Source organism: Apodemus sylvaticus, chromosome 15 (genome assembly GCF_947179515.1).
Source record: "Apodemus sylvaticus chromosome 15, mApoSyl1.1, whole genome shotgun sequence".
Lineage (NCBI taxonomy): Eukaryota > Metazoa > Chordata > Mammalia > Rodentia > Muridae > Apodemus > Apodemus sylvaticus.
In genome coordinates, this window is record NC_067486.1 from 43,738,827 (window position 1) to 43,755,211 (window position 16,385).

A 16,385-nucleotide genomic window follows, 5' to 3' on the forward strand; every position below is an offset into this window, starting at 1 on the left:
ACATATAATAATAAATCTTTTTTTTTTTAAGGTGATGTATGAGAGAGAGAGAGAGAGAGAGAGAGAGAGAGAGAGAGAGAGAGAGAGAGAGAGGCCTTCTCTGTGTAGCCCTGGCTGTCCTAGAGCTTGCTCTCTAGACCAGGATCTCCTCAAACTCAGAGATCCACCTGTCTTTGCCTCCTGAGAGGTGGGATTAAAGGCATTGACCACCAACACCCAGGCCCACTCTTCAAAAATAAGTTTTTTGTTTGTTTTATAGATTTATTTGTTTGTTTTAGGTGTATGAGTACTCCGTTTCCATGTACATCAGCAAGCCAGAAGAGGGCGTCAGATCCCATTACAGGTGGCTGTGAGCCACCAGGTGGTTGCAGAGAATTGAACTTAAGGACCTCTGGAAGAGCAGTCAGTGCTCTTAACCACTGAGCTATCTCTCCAGATCGCTCCCTTTCCCCTCCCCCATCCTTCAAACTTTTAATAATGGGATATTCCTTATCCACTGTAGACACAACACACACAGATTTCAGGACCCAGTTAGCTGTAGCTCAGTGTCAGTACTGAGGGACTCACTGCTCTATCTCCACCCACCTATCCCATTTACATTATTCTGAGGCTAACCAAGCAGAGGTTTTATCAACAGGTCCCAGGTCAGCCAGAAAGTGGTATGGGTTTGTAATGTACTATTTTGGGTAGAGAGAAGACATTAAATCAGCAGGGGAAGTTGTTTTGATGGGAGAAGGTAGCTCAGAGTTATTAGGTATAGGATCTTCTGGTTTTGAGTAAGAAAGTCATAGTGTAGCAGGTAACTAATTAGGAAAATTTTGCTTTGTATGTCCAAGGAGCTTAGATTGAGAGACCTTCCCATTGGTCCGCAACTTCCAGAGGTGGCACTTTAAGACCCTATTGAGATTTTCCTTTTATGTAAAAATTCTGTTTCTACTTAAACTTTCCCCTACCGTCGTAGTTAGGATTTCCACTGCTTCAAAGAGACATCATGACCAAGGCAACTCTTATAAAGGAAAACGTTTAATTGGGGCTGGCTTACAGGTTCAGAGGTTCAGTTCATTGTCAAGGTGGGAGCATGGCAGCATCTAGGCAGGCGTGGTGCAGGAGGAGCTGAGAGTTCTACATCTTCTTGTAAAGGAAGCCAGGAGCAGACTGGCTTCTAGGCAGCTAAGAGGAGGGTCTCCAAGCCCCAGCTATTCCAACAAGGCCACACCTCCTAATAGTGCCACTCCCTGGGCCAAGCTTATTCACACTACCATACCTACTGACTTCAGCTTCTGATGGAGTCAACTGTAGCAATGAGTTCTATGACATTCTTTTCAAGATTTATTAATTGGAACGCTAGTGTGAAGAAGGCTTGTCCTTTTTCCTGTCCGTATCGCTATACACTTGCCATTATATTAGTTTCTGTTAATTTAATTGGCTCCCTCCCTCCCTCCCTCCCTCCCTCCCTCCCTCACTCCCTCCCTCCCTTCCTCCCTCTCTTTCTTTGAGACAAGGTTTCATTATGTAGCCCTGGCTTTCCTGGAACTCCATATGTAGAACAGGCTAGACTGGGACTCACAGAAAGTGCTGAGACCAAAGGTGCGCATCACCGTGCTCAGCTGCTTTGTTTTTGAGATAAACTCAACTCAGTCACCATTTCTCTCTCGTGTGAGTGTGTGTGTGTGTGTGGGGGGGGTGCCAAAAATGTTCCAAATTTGACAACTGAAAACCTTTTCGGTTTGGAATCTATAAACCACACTGGCTATAAAATTTGCCTGCCTCAGCCTCCCCGCTGCAGGGCTCTTGAGCCTGTGCCTCTGCTCTTCATCCTTCCCATCTATGCTCGCCTCCTCTTTATCGAGCACTTCCTTTCTTTCTGACACTGTAAGATGTCATAGGCTCACTTTGTATCCTTTCCACTCCAGTCTTAAGAGACCAGCGTGCAGGTATGTGCACGTGCATACACACACACACACACACACACACACACACACACACACACCCCTAAACAGGGTAACGATGACACATACTCACTTTATACCAGACTCTGAATGACATTGTCAGGGAAGAAACAATTTTTAAGCGACTTCCGATTAATTGAAATTAATAAGAGTGGTTGTACCAATTTGCAACCCCACCAGCAGGGGAGGAGTGTTCCTCTTTCTCCACATCCTCACTGGAAATCAGTCTGGCGGTTCCTCAGAAAACTGGGCACCTCACTTTCGGAAGATCCTGCTGTACCACTCCTGGGCATATACCCAGAGGATTCCCCACCATGTAATAAGGATATATGCTCCACTATGTTCATAGCAGCCCTATTTATAATAGCCAGAAGCTGGAAAGAACCCAGGTATCCCTCAACAGAAGAGTCGATGCAAAAAATGTGGTATATACACACAATGGAGTACTATTCAGCCATTAGAAACAATGAATTCATGAAATTCTTAGGCAAATGGATGGAGCTGGAGAACATCATACTAAGTGATGTAACATACTAACATCATACTAATTCAAAAGATCAATCATGGTATGCACTCTCTAATAAGTGGATATTAACCTAGAAAACTGGAATACCCATATCATAATCCACACATCAAATGAGGTACAAGAAGAACGGAGGAGTGGCCCCTTGTTCTGGAAAGACTCAGTGAAGCAGTATAGGGCAAAACCAGAACAGGGAAGTGGGAAGGGGTGGGTGGGAGAACAGGGGGAGGGAAGGGAGCTTATAGGACTTTCGGGGAGTGGGGGGCTAGAAAAGGGGAAATCATTTGAAATGTAAATAAAAAAATATCGAATAAAAAAAAAGAAATCAGTCAGGAAACACGTTTGTACAAATTAACCGCAAGGGGGCACTATAGGCACGTGTGTGCCGCTCTTAGACAGCATCCTACATTTAAAGAATGAATGTCAGGCTCAGTAATTGATTTGCTTTGCTTGAATAAACTCTGGTAGTAAATATAATTAACATTCTCATGGAAATGGTAATTGCTTCCTGTGTGATATATACTTTTCTTTTTAACATGTATTTGACACAAAATAACAGAATCTGCCAAATTACCAGGGGTAAAATTGTAACTTCAAAATCACTTTTAATTCTCATTCCAGTAAATATTTTCTTTGTGCCCCAGGTGTGTTCTCTGCAGGTCTGGCTATGCAGCTTTGATACATTAAATCAAGGAGGGCAGGGGAGACAGCTCAGCTGGTACAGCCCTGACTGCCTAGCCTGATAACCTGCGTTTGATCCCTGGCTTCCGCACAGCAGGAGAGAATCTGCTCCTATAACACGCGAGTGCACACACACACACACACACACACACACAAGCACACTCTTTCTCTGGCACACATGCGCACATGTGCACACACTGAATGTAATAATAATCTAATAAAACAACGGAGCTGGGGGATGGAGGTGGAGGATGGAGGTGAAGCGACATCTGATAGCATGATGAGGTTTTGTTTTCTCACTGTGATTCTTTTGGCCTCCTTCTGAGATGGAGACATGCCCTGTGCCTAAGTTGGTCTTGAACTTCCGAGCTCAAGTGATCCTCCTGCCTCAGCCTCCTGTGGTGGAGCTGCACCTCCTAGGTATCCCCTGCTATTTCTGCCCAAGGAAATTACTCTTGAATAAGTCAAATAAATGTTTATTATTTGCCTTTCTAATTGTATTTGCCAAATTAAAACTTTTGCAAAATACTAGTTACTTTTCTGCTTAGCCGCTGTACAGATAAAGATGTCTAAAGGGGGGGGGGGGCTAAACATGCACCCTCGGGGGAGATCCTGCAGTGTTGTTACTGTACAACAACAGGAAATGCGATCTATAAGCTGGCAGAGCAGCAAACATGTAGGCACAGTCGTATTTATAGGAATAATCTTCATCTGTTTTTTGGAGGTAAACAACAGGATAGATTACATTCCTTCCCCTTTTTACATAAACAAGCTAGGAAATATGCATTTTTTTAAAAAAAGATTTATTTATTTATTATATGTAAGTACACTGTCGATGTCTTCAGACACTCCAGAAGAGGGCATCAGATCTTATTACAGATGGTTGTGAGCCACCATGTGGTTGCTGGGATTTGAACTTAGGACCTTCGGAAGAGCAGTCAGTGCTCTTAACCGCTAACCGCCCCAAAATATGCATTTTTAAAAGAGAGATTTGGAAATACCAAATAATTTGAATTGAGTGACATGGACAGTGTTAAGGAGTTAAGTAGCTTGAGGACCATCCTGAAGAGACTGACTTACATTTAAATCATAGAGCATTTGCATTCCGATCATCGTGTCTTCACTGGTGACTGAAATGATTGGGTTGTGATTAGTGCCAAACCCCGGGGTGTGTAAGGAAGTGGCACCAAATGATCGGTGGTATTTGGAGATTACACATTTGAGTTATTAAAAAATGAATAACTTTATGTCCCCAGGGAAAAGCTGAAAGAAATGGCTGGTTTTATCTGAGCACATTTTTTCCCCCAAATGCCCTGAAGCGGTAATTGGAAGCTGGGTGATTGGAAGCTGGGCGTGGGGCGCGCCGCCTGCTTGGTTGTGGTTCTGAGCACAGCTCAGCGCCCTTGTGCAAGTTTGCCTGCGCTGAGCAGCAGGGGCGCTGAGCTGAACTTTAAGGAGCTTGCGCGAGCCTACAGGAGTGAGAGCCTCAGACAGAGCCCAGGACAGAGCGAACCTGTAAGGCACACTGGCTATTGCCATGTGGTCTGAAGCCCAGCCAGTTGTTGCTTCCTCTGTGGCATCTCCCCAGGGAGGTGTAAAGGCCGAGAGACAGTGGCTCCCTGAAAGGTGCTCGAGGGTGGGTGTTACAGTGTGAGGCTGGGCTGCAGTGTGAGTCCACGTTGCCGAGGCCCCTTAGCGCTGCCGGTCATCCCTAAGGACCTGAACCATTTGTGGGGCATCACATGGCATTGGCTTCTTCTCCGAGTTGGACAATGGTGGCTCTCCGAATTAAAGTTTATATTTAGAACATTTAATGGAGCAGGAGCTATTGTATTAAATATTGCTATATTAAAGTTTTTATATATATACACACATATATATTATATATAATATATACACATAAGTTATATGTTATAATTATATATTACATAATATATTATATATATTATATATATATATACATGTGTGCATGTGTATCTCATATATATAACTTAATGTGAGATTAAGCTATCGTTTGGCTTTCAGGCACTGAGATAAAAACTGCTTCCGTTCTGAAATAACACTGGGTGTATGCCTGCGTTTCCTTGGGTTTTGTCTTCCTTTATTTTCAACTTCACTGAACACACACATACACAGAAGGAATGCCTGAGGGGTCTTTTTGTCCCCCAGTACCCTCCAATACCACCCCCATCCGCTTCTCATCTTCCCATTTTAGTAGGGGGGGTGGTGGTGGCAGGGGGAAAACCTGGGATTTCTTCAAGCTATGACAACAGGAAGTACTGCCAGGAAGCTTCCATGCCAGCAAATATGAGGATATAGTTCTCCTTTTTTTTTTCTTTTTTGGAAACATTTTTTGTATCTGTTTTCAGAGATGAATTTCAGAATCTTATGATAGATTTCCCCCCCACACCTTTTCTTTGTAGAAACTGATGATCTAGAAGTATCTCAAGGCTCAGGAATTTTTCCATCCGGATATTTCTACAAAAACCAGTGGAGGCCCAGGAGGTTTAAGATGCGCCATTTCAATGACCCCGACAACATTACGGAATGCTTGCAAAGAAAAATGGTATATTTGTTCGGTGACTCAACAATCAGGCAGTGGTTTGAATACCTCACTACATTTGTTCCAGGTTGGTGCTTTGCGTTGGGTTTCATGACTGTTGCCAAGTGTGTGTGAAATCGTGTTTGAAACGAGCAGGCTCCTGAGCCTGGAGAGGAATCAGGGGAGAAGCATCTTTAACCCTGGGAGGCAGTGACAGACAGCATCTGGGTTGCCCGCAGTCTTGCTTTGGTGAAGACGCCATGTTCTCACAGGGCTCATGCCATTGGCTCTCTCTGACTCATTCTGGGGAGGGCTCATGCACTTCCAGGGCTCCCCGCTCCGTGTCAGATCAGACTGCACTATGCCACCTCACGGGTGTCCTTTACCGCTAATATTCTGGATCACGAAACTGGTGGCCACGGCCGGTTGTTTCTTTCCCAGTTCCATATGGCTCAATTCTAGGTCTGGACAGGACAGGATTTTACTGGAAGGAAGCAGCCAAATGTCTATGTGTAGCAAAGGCATCCACGGGGCCTCTCATTGAGAAAGAGACGGCTGTTGAGACACTCTGGGCAAGGCCCGGCATCCTGAGCCTCGCTCTGAGACTAACTTTCCCTATCCAGACTAAGACTGCACTGGTTGGAGACCTACCGGTTAGCCACAGGAGGCACTGTGCTCTTGCTTTGAGTTTGTGTCCTTGCCCGTGAAGGAACAGGTGGTGTTGTGGGAACTATCTGTGTGTTTTTGTGTACGTGTGTATGGGTGGAAGTGGGCGTGTGTGCAGGAATGAGTGTGGAGGCCGAGGTCTGCCTTGGGTGTGGTTCTCAGGCTCGTTTTGTGAGCCTGAGTCTTTCACTGACCTGAGAGACCTGGCTGTCGCTGCCTCCCGGTCCTCCCCCACTGGCTTTTTTTTTTTTTTAATACAGTTCTTCCATTGATAAAAGACTTAACAGCTTTTCTTTCTTTCTTTCTTTTTTTAAATTTATTGATATATTTATTTACATTTCAAATGATTTCCCCTTTTCTGGACCCCCACTCCCCGAAAGTCCCATCAGTCCCCTTCCCTCCCCCTGTTTTCCCACCCAACCCTTCCCACTTCTCTGTTCTGATTTTGTTCTATACTGCTTCACTGAGTCTTTCCAGAACAAGGGGCCACTCCTCCCACTGGCTTCTTGTATATGTGCGCTGCCTCCCCGACCTGCCTCAGGCCCCTGTGCTTGTATGGAAAGCACTCATGTGGAGACTTTTTTAAAAGATTTATTCATTTATGTCCATGAATACTTTGCATGTATGTCTGCACGACAGAAAGCGGCATCAGATAGTCATGAGTTGCCATGTGGGCGCTGGGAATTGAGCTCAGGGTCTTTGACCATTTTGCCATCTCTCCAGCCCTGTAAATGGAGGTTATTTATTTACTCATTCATTCTAATATAAATTCTCATTGTTTTGTGTGTGAGTTGCTTCTCTGATGCTTTTTCATCATCTCTAATTTCCTTTTTTAAAAGAAAATTTTTTAATGATGTATTTATCTTATAAGTCCACTGTTGCTGTCTTTAGACACACCAGAAGAGGACATCGGATTCCATTATTGATGGTTGTGAGCCACCATGTGGTTGCTGAGAATTGAACTCAGGACCTCTGGAAGAGCAGTCAGGGCTCTTAACCCCTAAGCCGTCTCTCCAGCCCTCTAATTTATTTATTGATTTTTTTTTTAAAAGGAAGTAGATTTTTAACCCCCAATGTCAGTTCTGGTTTTTCTTTTTTCATTGAAGCAGAGATGGTTCTTTTTTTTTTTTTGTTTTTTGAAAAGCATGTTCTTTTATTGAAAAAGGAAGTAAAAACATTTTTTGATAAAATTGAAAATTTACATGGAAAATATTTCTGATAAAATAGAAGAGATATATAGAAAAAACAAGTTAAGATTGACAGTTTTCATGGAAAAAGAATAAAGTGGTAGACATAAAAACATTGCTAAATTAATTGAAAAAGAAAGTAGAAACATTTAATGATAGAATTGAAGATTTACGTGGAAAATATTTCTGATAAAATTGTAGAAAAATGTAGAAAAACATGTTAAAGTTGAAGATTATCATGGAAAATTTAATATAGATATAATAATGGTAGAAATAAAAGTATTCCTAAGTTGATTGAAAGTGGAATTGTAAACATTTTCTGATAAAGTCGAAGATTTACATGGAAAAATTTCTGATAAAATTGAAGATACAGAAAAACGTGTTAAAATAGAAGATTATCATGGAAAATTATACAGATAAAATAGTAGGCATAAAAATAACTCTAAGTTGACTGAAAGTGGATTTGTAGTTAATGAAGCCAGCACTACAAATCCGTTGTAGGAAGCCGTGTGTGGCGGGCGCCATGCTGGCTGAGCCTTGCTGCTGACCTCGCAGGCCTTCCGGGCCTCTGCTTCGCCTCTTCACAATTTCTGATGACGTAGCTCCATCTTTCCATTAATAGCAATGATCACACGGACTGTTTTGATCATTTTCCACAAGACCCTTGACAGACAGATTCTCATCTGATAAAATAAAGCCTTGTGTGGGTGCCTGATCTTTATCAAAAGTAAGCGATAGTGTGAACTTTTATTCACTTCTACTCTGGAGGCAAAATAGTCATGAGTCAGGCAGGAGAAGCTAAGGAGATGCTCGGCATGCCAGACAGGAAAGAGGGAACCCTGCCTTAACCCTTAAGGGGAGCACAGGACTAGTCTAATCTGAGGTGTCCTTTTCAGAATTGACTGAGTCTCTGATATCTGTATTGACTGATTTATGGTATTTGTAGAAGGGAAGTGGGCACAGTGGAGTTGTCAAGGAAGTGTGAAGAGAATTGAATTATCAACATTTACTATGTATGTATATATGTATGAATGTATGTATGTATGTGTGTATGTATATATGTATGTATGTATGTATGTATGTATGTATTTAGATTGAGACAAGCTTTGCTGTGTACTCCTGCTAGCCTGTGGGTTGCTTATATATATATATATATATATATATATATATATATATATATATATATATATATATATATCAGCCTGGCTCTGCTTGTGAGGAATCCTCCTGCCTCAGCTTCCCATATGGGTATATGTTGTAGGAACTGGGCCATGAAACACAACTTAAGGGGAGGGAGTGAAAAGATTTCTAATTTGTGCCACTGACACCTCCTGTCCCCAACACACACTCTGCTTTCTTTTCCTTTTATCTGAGACATGCTATCACTATCTGGCTAGCCTGGAATTCACTATGTAGACCAGGCTGTCCATGATCCTAGAGATCCATCTGCCTTTGCCTCCAATCCTAGTGCTAGGATCAGGGCATGTGCTATCATGTCCCACTTAACTTTGTTATTTCTTATGTCCGACAAGTGTTCTGTAAGGTTTTCACTACAGGGGTAAACTTAAAAGTCAAAAGAAACAGAACCACTTTTTTTCTTTTGCTTATTGGAAAAACAAGGAATTTGCTTTCTTCTTCTTCTTCTTCTTTTTTTTTTTTAAATTCAGGAGTATAATTTAGATTATTTTACTTGCTACAAATTTTTATTTATTCCTTTACCTATTTTGAGGCAAGATCTCTCTCAGTAGCCCCGGGAAGCTTTAAACTCAGTAACTCCCCTGACTTAGCCTCCCAAGGGCTGGTATTACAAACATACGCTATCACTCTTGGCTTAAAAATGTGTTTTAATTGGCAAATTAAGTGCACGTATTTAGAGGGTAATTGGGACCTATTGATAAAATGACTTTATCAAGCTAGCTAACATATGTGTAACTAGCTAACATACGTGTAACTTCATATACTTATTTATTGGCAGTGAGAACATTTGGAATCTCTTTGGGAGATTCTGAAGTCTGTGCTTATCAACTATGGCTGCTGTGTTGTACCTCACAAGGTACCTCAGTATGCTGGGTCTCACAAACTAACGCTTCCGCCCTAGAATGGGTATTTTTGATTAACTTCTCCCCTTTGCTTCCCAAGCTCCCCAGTTTTTGGTGCGTTTCTACTCTCTGAGTGTTAAGCTCTTATAGTTACCACACAGAAGAGAGGCCGTGGTGTATTTTTCTTTCTGTGCTGGGCTTACTTCACTTAGCGAGGCATCCTCCTGGGCCTATTCATGTTATTGCAGATGGCAGCATTTTCAAAAAGATATGTGTGGTTACTGAAATGTGCTCATAAAACAGAAGTTACAGACCCTGTCTTAGAAGACAAACTGCTCATCTATTAGAATAAAATATGAATGTCAGCTGCTCCTTTAAATACTCAGTCACCCATGCAAACAGCAAGATTTCCTGGCTTCACGGAGGCCATCGTCTTAAGACATGCACAGACTGTCACTGATAATATTGCTTACTGTGTGACCCTTCAGCATGATTTGAATAATTATGGCACTAGACTAAAGGTCCATCGATTCAAAATGGGACACGGGCAATAGTTTAATAGGTATTCCTCTTTAACTTTAATTGAGCTTCTTAGTAAGTGTTTGCAAAGCCATTTGAATATTTAGAATGGATGTGTTTAGAATGGAATGTTTTCATGAATTTGACTTTTGTCCTTGTTTCAGATTTAGTGGAGTTCAATTTGGGCAGCCCCAAGAACGTTGGTCCCTTCCTCGCAGTGGACCAGAAACACAACATCTTGCTCAGATATCAGTGTCATGGTCCACCCATCCGATTCACCAGTGTCTTCAGTAATGAGCTCCATTATGTGGCAAATGAACTGAACAGGATTGTGGGCGGGAAGAACACAGTGGTGGCCATAGCTGTATGGTCTCACTTTAGCACATTCCCCTTGGAAGTCTATATCCGGAGACTCAGGAACATCAGGCGAGCAGTGGTTCAACTCCTGGATCGAAGCCCTAAGACTGTGGTTGTCATCCGGACAGGCAATGCCCAAGAGCTGGGGCCTGAGGTGAGCCTTTACAACAGTGACTGGTACAACTTTCAGCTGGACACTGTCCTTCGGAGGATGTTTTCAGGGGTTGGAGTCTATCTTGTTGATGCCTGGGAGATGACCTTAGCACATCATCTACCCCACAAGCTGCATCCAGATGAAGTGATTGTGAAGAACCAGCTGGACATGTTCTTATCTTACGTATGCCCTTTGGAGACCTAGCTATCCCCAAGTACACTAGAGCAATCACGTTCAGTGACCTTTCCAATTGACCTGCAGCAGAGAAACTTTGCGATCGATCGACTCCATTGTGAAATGGATCCTCTCACCTTGTTTGACCTTTCAGAAAAGAGCTGTACTTTGCATAATGACTGGTAATGAACCCAGGCCATGTAGACTGCATTTGTATCTACCTATAGGATTTTTCCGTCTTGACTTAGCCGTCATACAGATCTAACTTACCGCATCTACATACTGTATTGCCCTTGTAACCAAAGAATAACTAGTGGTTAAGAGCTAGCTTGTCCTGGGGGTGGAGATGACTGTGCTGATGCCAGTGAGGGGTGTTTTGATGTAAACAGAAGGGACAGATTTGGTTCTCAGTGCTATGTTTGCCACGTACCTGAATAGATTTGGTTGGCCGTGCTGTGTTTGCCTCTTACCTGGTAAAGGACATTGAACATGTCTTCATGAACAGCACGAAGCTCCCTCCTCAGGAATAGAGAGGGTTTATTGCTAGAGGTTCCTGTGGCTACAGTGAAGACGGCTGTATCTCAGGAGTTTCTATTGACTTATTTATTTTTTTTCTCAATTACTTGTAAAGGTGTGTGGTCGGAATTTTATATGAGGATATTAACGATTTCCTGCTTTTCTCTGGAAAGAAGCAAAATGAAAGAGCACACAGCCTCTGCTTTGGATTGATATGGAAAGCTATTTCTTACTTGATTCAGCTGAATTTTACGTGATGAATTCTTATTCTAGAATAACCACTTTTGGAAACAGATATGTACATAGAAGTTTATTTTTATGTTCTGAAGCGTGTGGGTTTTAAGAACTGACTTTTATGTAAAGAATGCAGCTGACACTGATAAAATTGTTAGGGTTTCTCCCCTCCAATTCCAAATGTTTCCCTTTGCTTTTGGCTGTCATGAAATATGTGCTGAGATCAGACATGAAACCAGATCAGAAGTTAATAAAATGAGATATTAAAATCCTTTTTTAAAAAGATTTATTTATTATTATATGTAAGTATACTGTGGCTGTGTTTAGACACACCAGAAGAGGGCATCATATCTCATTACGGATGTTTGTGAGCCACCATGTGGTTGCTGGGATTTGAACTCAGGACCTTCAGGAAGAACAATGACAAGTATTTCTTTTCTTTCTTTCTTTTTTTTTTTTAAGATTTATTTATTTATTATATGTAAGTACACTGTAGCTGTGTTTAGACACACCAGAAGAGGGCATCAGATCTCATTATGGGTGCTTGTGAGCCATCATGTGGTTGCTGGGATTTGAACTCAGGACCTCTGAAAGAGCAGTCAGTGCTCTTAACCGCTGAGCCATCTCTCCAGCCCCGACAAGTATTTCTTGACTTGGGCATAAAGTATACATACGCATTGTCTCATGCATGAATGTAAGAAGCCACTATTGAGCTGTCTGCTTTCCTTCTGGCTTTTTGCACTGTGGCTCAAGCCTAGGGTTTCGTGCACACTAGGAAGCTGCACTACCAAAGGATACCCATTTCTGGATGTCCAAAAATAACAGGACTGGTTATTTTATTGGACTTTGTTTTATTAATATCAAATGGTTTTAAATTAAATTTAGGATCATTTAATAAGTAGTTTTTGCATTATGAGGCGTTATAATTTACTTCCGCTTTCTTTGAACAGACCTGTATAAACACTGGGCTGCCTTGGGAAATGAAGAAAGATGCTAAAGCAAGAAAAATACACATCCTTCAGAAATGGATAATTTGCACTCTTAAGTTACTCTTTTCCGACTCTTGGGGACCATTAAGTTTATAAAATATTTTGTTTTAAGTGAATAAAATATAATTATGTTTTTGGAGCTTAGAACCAGTGAAGTTAAATGTATTATGCTAGCTTAGTTTTTGTAATACTGAAGCTTGATTCTACTGGGACACTGCTAGATAAGGATTGTACCACTGAGCTAAACCCCCAGCCCCTCCCTCCCTCCCTCTCTCCCTCCCTCTCTCCCTTCTCTCCCTACTTCCCTTTCTTTCCTTTCCTTCCTTCCTTCCTTCCTTCCTTCCTTCCTTCCTTCCTTCCTTCCTTCCTTCCTTCTTAAACTTTTAATTTTAAGAGTCTCCATAGTTTGGCCTTGAATTTTCTTTGTAGTCTACACTGGCTTTGATTTTTCCCCCTTCCTGCCTAAGCCTTTTCAGTAACTGGACCTATAAGGCTGTGCCACCAGCCTGCTTAAAACAGTTCATTTTAAGCCAGGCATGATGGCACATGCCTTTAATCCAGCACTTGGGAGGCCTAGGCAGGTGGGTCTCTGAGTTTGAGGGTAGCTTGGTCTACAGAGTGAGTTTTAGGACAGCCAGGATTACAGAGAGAAACCTTGTCTCAAAAAAACAAACCAAAAAAAAAAAAAAGTCAACCAAACAAAAAAGCTCATTTTAAATGGTTCTTAAGTTTGCAGTATTTGATAAAAAAGGAGTTAGGGACCATACCTCCAGGGATTATGGAATGAATCGCCTTCGTGAGAAATGCCAAGAGAATCTAATGCAGTTGTAGGCTTCTGCACTTAGAGAAACAGTGACAAAGAAAAGATTGATCTAGAGAAGTGACATTGCTTATCTATTATTTCAAGGTTTTATCAAGCACTTAATTCTGATTTAATATTATTAATATTATCATTAATATTAATGATTTAATAGTTTAGGTGATACTAGCTCCATTTTTTTACCGGAAGAACTGAAGTTAGAATTGAACTCAGGTACACGGAGTCCAGGCCCCTGCCTAGCTACAACTAGTTTGACTTCCAGGATATGCTGTGTTTTGAGAACTTCCCAACATTTCCCTGAGAGGATTTTTGGGAGGCCGAATAGGAGGAGTTACTTTCCCCTTGAAATTTCAAGGACCACCCACCATTGGTTTAGAGTGATTTGTTTCCATGGCTGATTTCTTGCAACCTTCTTTAGTTTTTGATTTTCAGCTTGGTTTTGCACAAGGTCTTAACAATCTGATAGCGCCATCTCTTGAAGTCCTTTCAGTCACTGTCATCTCTCTTTGGCCTTTTACACTCTGGTGTAGAAATTTTTATGGGAGTTAAAAAATGTTACTTAAACATTTCCCAGAGCAGTTAGGCGCAGGCTGAGCATCTCTAATCTGAAAATCCCAATTCCTCCCAAATCTAAAGCTTTTTTGAATACTTGACGTCACAAGGAGAAAAGCTTCACCTGCCATTACATGATGGGTCACACTCAAAAGACAGCTGTGGGGCTGGGGCGATGGCTCTGTGTCCAGAGAGCTTACTGACTGTCCAGAGCACTAAGTCTGAATCCCACCCCCCCAAGCCAAGTAGCTTACAAACCACCGGTAATTGACACTCCAGAGGGATCCAAATCCTCAGTGTACCTGCGTTCATGTGGCATTCATTCGCACTGACACACACAGAAACACACCAGAATAAAAGTGAGGTGTAGCATATGCTTTTAATTCCAGGACCTGGGAGGTGGAGGCAGGCAGATCTCTGTGGACTCAAGGTCAGCTTTGTCTATATAGTTCTAAACTAACCAAGAGTCACTTGGTGAGACATTTTCACAAAACAAAAACACCCAAATATGTACTATAAGGATAAAAAAGATCTTAAAAAACAATTTGTAGAAGCCAGACATACTAAATGTTATATAAAATTTTCTCCAGGTTATTTAATATAAAGTATATATAAGACATACATTTCCTACTTAGGCTTGATATGCATTAATGAGTTATACACATATATGTGTATGTGAATATATACATACATACACACATGCCCGCACACACACAGGCACATATATATACATATACAAATACTCCCAAATCTAAAATAATTTAAAATCTAACATCTGGATTCATGGACTTCAGATAAGGGCTTCTCAAACTTATGAAAAATTTATGATAGGTTAGTCAGTCCCATATACTTGTGAATGTCAGCATGCCAGATAAAAGTGTTTAAATACATATTTCTCATAATAAATAAAATGGGAATCATAATTTCAAAAAAGCTACACAGGTTTAATGAAGGATACAGTCTAGCCAAGTACAATGAATATTAGAATTTTGATAGGCTTTCTTTCTGGGTTTTTTTTTTTTAACCATATGCAATTGATCCTCATCTCCAGGTGCCATATCACTGGCTTCAGTCAATTTCAGATAAAAGCATTTGGGAAAATATTGCATCTTTACTAAATGGGTACAGACCTTTTCTGTCATTCTCTGTGTAATAATAAAGTGTACCATCTACTTATATAACATTTACGTGTTATTAAGTATGGTAAGTAGCCTAGAAATGATTTCAGGTCTATGGGGAGGACGCTGCTTGTTATGCACAAATACTGTGCCATTTTTCTATAATGGAGTTGGGCATCTGTAGATTATAATATAATTAACCCTAGCACCCAGATTGATGGAGTTAGAGAATCATAGAGAACATGTAATTTGGGCCTTTAAAAAAATTTAACCTCCAGTTTAAATATTTTTATATGATGCATAGACATAATAATTATAAAGGTCTGCCTAAAATTGTACTATCTACTAATAGTTTTCCTGTGTCAGTTGGCCATTATGGTTGGATGTTTGGGCTTGGAACAAAATATTAAAATTGGTTTACGTCCTTTTTTTGCTGAAATAAAATATGAGTTTGTGGGGCTGGAGAAATGGGACAGCAGTTAAGAGCAGCAACTTCTCTTCTGTTTCCTCTTTCAAAGTGCGTGGGCAGGACCGAGTGCATGGTGGGGGGCACCTGGGCATCCTGGGGTCGATGGCAGGTGTGGAGGACCAGGGAGGGAGCTGCCAAGGCACAACTCAGACACAGACAGACTGAACTGTTCATCATCAGTTCACTTTAAACTGTTCTTTCAAATGTTCTTACCTTTAAAATTTTATAATAATGTTTTTTTTTTTTAATTAAATGGCATTTTAAATAGAGATTTTTAAGCAGGAGGATTAAGAGAAAAAGTAGCGCTCAGAAAAGGGGGGGGCAAACCTTTTGATGTGGGCTTCTCTGAGAGAGAATTGTCAGCAACTCATTTTAGGATATTTTAAAATATGCTAACGGAGATGCATTTCACACATGCAGAATTTCCTTTTTATTATTATTACTTTTTTTTTTTTAAAACCAAATGAGAGGTAGTCGGGTCTCTTGAGCTTTAGGGATCTGAACTGATGATGTAGACGAGCACAACATTCTTGCTGCCCCAATAGGACAGGGGGGTGTTTCCTATGCAATCACAAAACTAGACTGTGACAACGAATGCCTGGAGATGATGAAAGAGAAGAAGAACAACGATTCTGAAATCACTGTAACGAGGGTTCCCAAACCGAGCAGCGAAACTTCATGCTGTCCGGAGAAACCCCTTCAGTGTTGTGCAATGGCTCGCCAGCAGTTAGGACCACTTTCCAGCCAGCTAAGGAGCCCTGCTTCATTTATGGTGCAGATTAGGAACACACAGCAGAGATGCTGCTCTCTGACTGCCATGCTCACCAAACTCAACCGGGGGAAGTCATTCTCCAATCCGTTCCGTTTCCACGCCTGGGAGGTCACAGTGAAAACCT

At 41.4% G+C, this 16,385-nt stretch overlaps 1 protein-coding gene across 4 annotated transcripts in view; it reads left to right on the forward strand.

The window, feature by feature from the left end:
• Positions 1 to 11,964, forward strand: part of Nxpe3 (neurexophilin and PC-esterase domain family member 3) — a 47,857-nt gene extending 35,893 nt beyond the window's left edge. For all 4 annotated transcript variants that reach the window (XM_052158303.1, XM_052158306.1, XM_052158307.1 and 1 more), the window contains 2 exons: positions 5,577 to 5,783; positions 10,271 to 11,964. In XM_052158303.1, the coding sequence (XP_052014263.1) occupies positions 5,577 to 5,783; positions 10,271 to 10,821 (758 nt within the window). In that variant the 3' untranslated portion in view covers positions 10,822 to 11,964. The remainder of the gene's footprint in view (positions 1 to 5,576; positions 5,784 to 10,270) is intronic.
• The last annotated feature ends 4,421 nt before the right edge of the window (positions 11,965 to 16,385 follow it).